Source organism: Daucus carota, chromosome 3 (assembly GCF_001625215.2).
Source record: "Daucus carota subsp. sativus chromosome 3, DH1 v3.0, whole genome shotgun sequence".
NCBI lineage: Eukaryota > Viridiplantae > Streptophyta > Magnoliopsida > Apiales > Apiaceae > Daucus > Daucus carota.
This window is the reverse complement of record NC_030383.2, coordinates 62,188,020-62,195,832: the sequence shown is the minus strand read 5'-3', so window position 1 is coordinate 62,195,832 and position 7,813 is coordinate 62,188,020. Positions and strand designations below refer to the sequence as shown.

Genomic DNA, 7,813 nt, shown 5'->3' with positions numbered 1-7,813 from the left:
AAATAAAATATTTATCAATATTTATTTATATTGCTAATTTGAAAATATACATAGCGGGCAGACTAGTTATGTAGTGGGGGTTTGGCTATCACTTTTAAGTCAGGCTTTTGAGTTTATAAATTAAAAGCACTTATTCGTATCGTTTGTGTAAAAAGTCGAGAAATACGTATAAAAAAAATAAGAATCCTAACTTTTGTTTGAGAACTTCTACTTTTTTTTCCAAACAATTTAACCACTTATAAGTCTGAACTATCTTCTGAATTCTACTTCACTCATTTATTTTAAACAATAAGCACTTATTTTAATCTTGTCGAAACCGCTCCATAATTTTTCATATGATTATAAGAAGAGAAAGACTTGCTTGCCAAACTGGCCAGAGCAATAATCCTCAAGAAAATATAGGCCCGCAAATAGTAGTCGAGTCTTACAATAATTTTCAAGTCCATATTTCAGCCCACTAAAAGCCTTAAATAGTGCCTCCAACAGTCCTCAGCCCAAAAAACCATCAGCAAGACGAATATAAATCAAAACTTCACAAGTCCATTCTTACTTCCCCATTTTGAAAATTCGAACACAAACCTCAAATCTGAATTTTCAATTTCGGATTTTGAATAAAAAAATTATTTTTGATAATCACACATTGTTCTTATTTTCTCTAAACAAAATTCATATTTGATCGAACATATTAAAATCAAAACATATCGATCAGTATTGAGAAAAACAAGAATAGCAAAACAAAACTTAATCGAAAATTAGTTAGATTGATCGAAAATTAATTGACTAATAAGAAATATAATTTGATAAACTTCAAAAAATGAATTAATTAATAAAATAATTGTAATTAATTATTGACTTCTAAAACAATGGTATCAACGACTTCTAAATAATTAAGAATTCATTATCCGTGAGAAGCTTAGTAAAAGCCGTTGACCGACTACTTTAAAACCGATGAGAAGTCATCCTCACGCCATCTCAAGGGCCAAATATGTAACTCCTCCTAATTCCAGGGACCAATTATAAATAAACCAAACTTAAGGGGCAAAAATATAAATTCGAGAAAATAAAAGCGAACAACTACTAATACCAAAACCCCATCTGCTTTCTCTCTCTAGCATTCGTCGCCTCTTTCAGTTTTACACACAAACAGACTCTCAGGTACGCTTTCTCTCTCTAGATGTATAAGCGCACGCGCCTGTATGTATATGTTTGTGTGGTTGAATTGTGATTTTGTGATGTTGATTTGGTGATAAAGCTTCGATCTTTAACTCGAATTGCGTAGATCTCGTGTGTGTTTCTTCACTGTTTCATAGTTTTGTTTTAGTAATTTAATTGTGACTGTTTTTAAGCGTTTGTGTGCGGGAGAGATTGAGAGAGGGGAAGGGAGAGAGAGGGAGAGATAGAGATATTTATGTGCGCGAGAGAGAGAGGGAGAGATAGAGAGATGAGAGGGAGTGGGGAGGGAGAGATAGAGAGAGGAGAGGGAGGGAGGGAGAAGAGTGTGTGAATTTGTGTTTTTAAATTTGTATCATTCTAATTGTGTGTATGTAATTGTAAGCTTTTGTGTGTTAATATGTGCTTTTTTTATTTATTTATGATAGTTGTTTAATTTAGGGGATATAGATGGCCGGAAAAGGAGGGAAGGGACTTGTAGCAGGGAAGACACCTGCATCAGCCTCAGCTAATAAGGGGAAGGATGACAAGAAAAGGCCGATTTCTAGGTCTTCTCGTGCCGGTCTTCAGGTATAATTATAAAGCCTCAAGGTCTTTGGTTCATAAATTGTGTTCTTTGGAACTTTTCGTGTTTATCGTGTCATGTTTTTTGGTGAATTGCCGTGGCCTGTGTTTTGTGTTTGAGATTTTAAGCAGATCTAATGAGCCCCATTGCCATTACACTCTCAACTCACACACCTAACTTATTTCTTTGATTTTTGAACTGGAGGTAGATACAAGAGGTTTTCTTTCCTGATTATATTTGCAAAATCTAATTTTTATATAGCCATATAAGAAACAGAACTTGTGGATGAATTTTAATTTCTTTGTTGAAAGTAATATAAGTTCACATCATAAGGAATGACTTGGTAAATAAATGTAGGTAAAAGATAGATCCATCTCTAGTTTTATAATGAGTGATGTAGAACTATTTGCGAATATTAACAACTAGCAATATGAAGGTTTAATGATTTCTGGAATATGAAAACTAGTGTTGTATTTGGGCGGGAAAGGAATGAATAGAATAAAGGGAAACAATTTAAGTAGGCTGGAAGATTTTTTTAAAAAAAAAACGAGACAGCGCAAAGTTTTAATGATAGATTTGCAAAGAAAATGGGTTTGGTTGAGAATGTGGCATTCCTTCTCAAGATGGAGGGTGTAATCTCTAGTTATGTGGTTAGGGATGGAAAGGACCGGAGAAAAGAATGAAAATTTTGGACATACACCTAAATTCCAGTTCAAATTTCATCACAGTCTTTCTAATACTATTCACCGCAACCAAACACAACATAGGAATCTACTACAGATATGTTTTTGCCCCATTCTTATGTTTTATTAAATTTGACTGAGGACTATATGCAAGCCATTTGCTATAGGCACCATTGTAATCATCTATCAGATGTGCTTTTTAACATGAAATTATGATACAATATTATACTTCCCAAATGTATATTTATTTTGCTAAAGGAGTAACTTTTGAGACCTCAATTGCTCCCTTCATAATAAAAGAGTGATATTCTTATTAGTTTTGCTGGGACTTGCTAACAATAGTTAAGTTGTTTTATGTAATGTTTGTCATCAGGAAAGTGTTTCATGTGTTATTTGAATAGTTACCAATAGCCTAAGAAATTCGGCCGTTTTCTTCTAAATTCTAGTTCTTGTTCCTAATGTATTCTAAATTTTCCTAAAGGCTATGATATTTTCGCATCATCAATTTATCATATATGTTTTGTAAATGTAGTATTTTAGCTTAACAACTGGTACCTTGCTCAGTTGTAGAAAGCTGCAGAACAATATGTGAACTTATAATTCTGTTACAGGTAGCTTTTAGCTTCTTGTGATAGATGCATAAACTGAAAAGCTTTTCTTTTTTGTGGTCTTTAAAGAGAATGCCCATTAATTTTGAAACAAAGATGTATTGCCAAAGTCAGTTGTTAACTATGCTAAGGTGCTAGCTATGTTTTGTATCTTCTAGAGATTTCCTAGGGTATAAGACTGCTACTAGAGAGAGCTTTCTCACCCTAGTCATCCAGACTTGCTATGCTAAAGCAGCATCCGCCTCGCACCTGGTGAAACTCACCACCTGAAGATCAGCAGAACTCTAAAAAGTAAAATTTAAAGAACAATGAGATATATAAAATTCCAAGAGTAGTGACTAGTGTGTATCGATAGAAGCAAATAGGCTAACGAGTAGAAGAGCCATGTGTTTAATACAACAGATATCAGAGCATATCTTTGGTAAATTATTTTCATTGTTCTGTGTAGGATTTTTTTTGTTAAAAGCCCCTTATGTATCAACGAAAGCTGGTAATTGAACTTAAAACAGTAGCTAAAAGTTGTAAATAAGTTTTGCAACAGATGAGTGTTATAATTAGACGAACTCAATTCAGAGTAATTTACCATTGGCTACATATGCATGTACTCATCGTTCTTCTTTCTTAAATCTAATGACCATTTCGTGGCAATAAATTCTGGTGACAACGAGTTAGGTGTTACCTGCAGTTCTTTTTCTTGATAACCTGCAGGTCACCTTCTAGTTTTAGGTGTTGCCTGAATTTTTTTTCCTTGATAACCTGTAGGGCACCTTCTAGTTTTTGCGCTTATCATATTTTAAGATGAGATATTCTTCCATAACAACCCAGTCTAATTGAATTCATGATTGTTGCAATATATACTGTTAATGTTATTTATATGAACTAAGTTTGTATCAAATGTGCTAATATCTAATGTGGATGCAATGAAGTAGAAAAACCTTTACCATAACATGTCCGTCTGATGCTTGTGTTATTTGTTAATTTTTCATATATCTGTGTGTGTGTGTTTGTGTGGGTGGGTGGGTGGGTGGGTGGGGGTGGCCGGGTGGGTGTGGGCGTGTGTGCGTGCGTGATATTTGATGTTGAATCCAAAGATTTCATGGTCCTAAATAAATTTTTTAGTTGATATAGGTTTGCAGTATTTAGGAAATTACATTAATCTGAGTGGTTTTGAGAAGATAATATATGGCACAGTTTGGTCAAAAAAGAGCTCATCCTTGTCATGTCCTTGCGTTTTTTGGTTTGTTGGTCTACCCATGAATCATGCAATATGAAAACTGTATTAGGGGCCTCTATGCTTGCCAAGGCAGACTGCAAAGCCATTAGTGCACCCCCTCAAATTAATGTTTATTTGGTGTTTTCATCTTAGATTTAAACACAGGTTACTTGATATTGTGTTTTCCGCTTTTGCAACTTTGTCTTCCTGTGCTGTTTTTCTTGGTTGTTTTCTAGGTGGTTCACCAAATTTGTATGCTTTTCTTTGTTGTTTGCTAAGATATAACAGACCTACCATATTGCAACTATTTTAAGAGTTACTTTCGTTGATAATGTTAATTAAAATGTCAATTTTCTTGTCTTCAGTTCCCAGTTGGTCGAATTCATCGTCATCTGAAAACAAGGACTTCTGCCAATGGTCGAGTTGGTGCCACAGCTGCTGTTTATTCTGCTGCCATCCTTGAATACCTGACAGCTGAGGTACTTGAACTGGCTGGAAATGCTAGCAAAGATCTTAAGGTGAAGAGAATCACGCCAAGGCATCTGCAGCTGGCTATTCGCGGAGATGAAGAGCTTGACACCCTCATCAAAGGAACTATTGCCGGAGGTGGTGTTATTCCCCACATTCACAAATCTCTCATTAACAAAACCACCAAAGAATAGGTTATTTCGTCTCTTGGTTCCACCGTGTTCAAGTTTCAATAGTGTGGTCTCCTATGACTTAGTTTGGTTTCTACTATGACTTAGTTCCTGTTAAGCTGCACTGGATTCTCGTAGTTTTAGTCTAGACATTCTTAGGTATATAATTCTCATCATCTGTGTTCTTTTGTTCCGCAGCTTTAATTAGGAAGAGAATTATTAGATCGGGATTCTATTTTAAATTCTTGTTTGCTAACGTTTTGCCCTCTGTTATGATCTGTGTTAACCTGCAATGCCTCCCGTGTCATTTTCTTTCGGGTTCCATTTACACATTACACCCATCTCCCCACAAGTTATCGAAATGGTATAAAGGACCATCAAATTGGACATAATTTGAGGATGATTGTTCTGGTGAGCATATCCAACATATTTGTCCAGATGCTTCTTGTTTTATGTTACCAGACATTTATTCTCCCCAAACACAAGAGAATGTTAGAAATTTTGCACCAACTATACCATATACAATTAGGGATGGCAATCGGGTCGGATCGAGTCGGGTTTCATGAAATTCATATCCAATCCGTTATATTTCGGATCGGATCGGGTTCGGGTTTGGATATTAAAATGTAAAATCCAAATCCAATCCGTCGGGTTTTTTCGGGTTTCGGATCGGATTCGGGTTTCAACCGGATATCTTAAAAAAAAGTTAAAAATTATAAACCTGTCTGAACTATGATAATTAAGTATTTTTTTTCAAAATTAAGATTATTGGATTGGATTCTATTGGTTTAAATTAGAATAATATAAACTTAAACCATATTAATTTTCATTATTACCAATATACAATATATTTTATACAATATATTATTAATGAAGTATTTGTCTTAAATAGAAACCCTTATTCCTTTAACCTAGTCTATTGATATTGAGAGTATTATATTACATTCATCCAAATAATTAAATATAAATATGTTATATATATAGACACACACACACACACATTCATATTAAATTATTTATAATATATATATATATATATATATATATATATATATAATATTCGGGTTTTTTTCGGGTTTCGGGTTCGGATAGGATTTCGGGTTTCGGATCGGGTTTCGGATCGGTAGAGGTCATATCCATATCCAAGTCCAAAAAATTTCGGGTACAAAAATCAAATCCATATCCAAATCCAAATCCAAAAATTCGGGTTCGGTATATCCAAAAATTCGGGTTTCGGATCGGGTATCCGTCGGATCGGATTATTTTGCCATCCCTATATACAATGAAACAATATAAAGAGGGGTCATATCAAAGCAGCTTCAGCGGCCGGCCAGCTTATTTATTTCGCCTATTTTATGTTTTTCCTAGGAAACGTCGACCTCGATTTGCCAAAGTTATCAACTATCTGTACGTTGTACTCCCACTGTTTTGAAATATAAGTCATTTGACTTTTTTGTACGTGTTTTTAAGTTTTTTGATCGCATGCTAAAAATCATTATTTTTGAAATTTTTTCTTTTTCTGAATAAAAATATATGATTGATATTATTATTCAAAAAAGGAAAATTTCAAAAACAATAATTTTAAGCATGCGATCAAAAGACTTAAAAATACGTGGTCAAGCGGAGGGAGTATTATACATTTAGCCACTTGCTTGCCATTGCCAACTTTCTTGAACCCAATAAACAAAGAAGATGTCTGGTTTCGATAGTTACAAAACAGGGAATCTGTATGTCTTGTCCTTGGTACACAGATCGGTATCCATCTTTTGATGATACTCAAGTTATTTATAGTGAGTAACGATTTATTCCGGTGCCAAGTAGCAAGTGTTAAAATACGGAAACTAAGTCCCAGCCGAACAACCGATCGAAATCGAAATAGTCAGGTTAATCAAAAAGCAAGTCCCAGCCAAATAACCGATCGATATACCCCAATCAACTTGAAGCTTATGCGGTAATTTATATAGGGTTAAATATTGCCCATCGAAATTATTCACAAAACTTCATTAAAATTATGACCTGATTAGTAGTTACACTGTTTTTCTAAGAAGTATTATATGAAATATGAATGCGTGACTGGATAGTTAGAGCATGGGGGTCCCAATTCAGCTCGATTTTCATAATAAAATCATTTTTTATAAATTTCTTTTATATAAAATGCTTCATTCAATATAATTTCTAGTCCGCCATTGATCAAGACCACAGAATCGAAGGCAGAAAGTTTGTTCTTAAAAAGTTAAAATTTTTGTTTTTTCTTTCAAGATTATCCATCTAAATATTCTACAAAACGTTGGATAAAAACTACTGAAGATGTGCCGTGACACACAACCTTTCTAGATGGTGACAATGAGAAATAAGATTAGCCATTTTTTTACGAGCAAATGAAAGTGAATGAGATTATATAAATCCTTCAATCGCTTCTTTTTACGTCTTAACGTTTGGGGATATTGACAATGAAAAACAAGATTAACCATTTGTTTATTGAACGTCTTGATATAAATCATTCGGCGAGTACTAAGTTGTTAAGGCTTCGTTTGAGCGAAACAAATTATATTTCAATCGTGAGCAACTTCTCGAGCAAATGAGATAATATTAATTTTTCTGTCAACTACTCCCTCCGTTTCAAAATACATGTTCACTAGAAAAAAAAAATTGTTTCATAATATTTGTCCACTTCAACTTTTAATATAAATTTATATTTTCAAAATCAACTCTCCTCCACATATTTCAAATTTATATTTCCAAGATCAACCATATACCACATATTAGGTTCAATTAATGACTTGTTACACTACTTTTTTCTCAAAATCCACTTTTCTTAGAATGTGTGATTTTATGAAAGTGGACATGTAATTTGGAACGGAGGAAGTACTTAATTGTTGCGGATTTCACTGAACAATCATATTTAAAATATAAAATCAATTTGGGAGTATTCTTCA

The 7,813-nt window shown here is 33.9% G+C and overlaps 1 protein-coding gene across 3 annotated transcripts; it reads left to right on the top strand.

Moving 5' to 3' along the window:
* The first annotated feature begins 1,009 nt into the window (after positions 1-1,009).
* Positions 1,010-5,133, top strand: LOC108210836 (probable histone H2A variant 1). Of its 3 annotated transcripts, none has more exons than XM_017382262.2 (3): positions 1,010-1,155; positions 1,612-1,740; positions 4,605-5,133. In XM_017382262.2, exons 2-3 carry the CDS (start codon positions 1,621-1,623, stop codon positions 4,899-4,901), a joined length of 417 nt encoding a protein of 138 aa, XP_017237751.1. In that variant the 5' UTR covers positions 1,010-1,155; positions 1,612-1,620; the 3' UTR covers positions 4,902-5,133. The 3 variants fall into 3 exon arrangements, with proteins under 3 accessions (XP_017237751.1, XP_017237752.1, XP_017237753.1); XM_017382263.2 differs by having other exon boundaries at positions 1,043-1,155; positions 1,599-1,740; XM_017382264.2 differs by having other exon boundaries at positions 1,054-1,155; positions 1,621-1,740.
* The last annotated feature ends 2,680 nt before the right edge of the window (positions 5,134-7,813 follow it).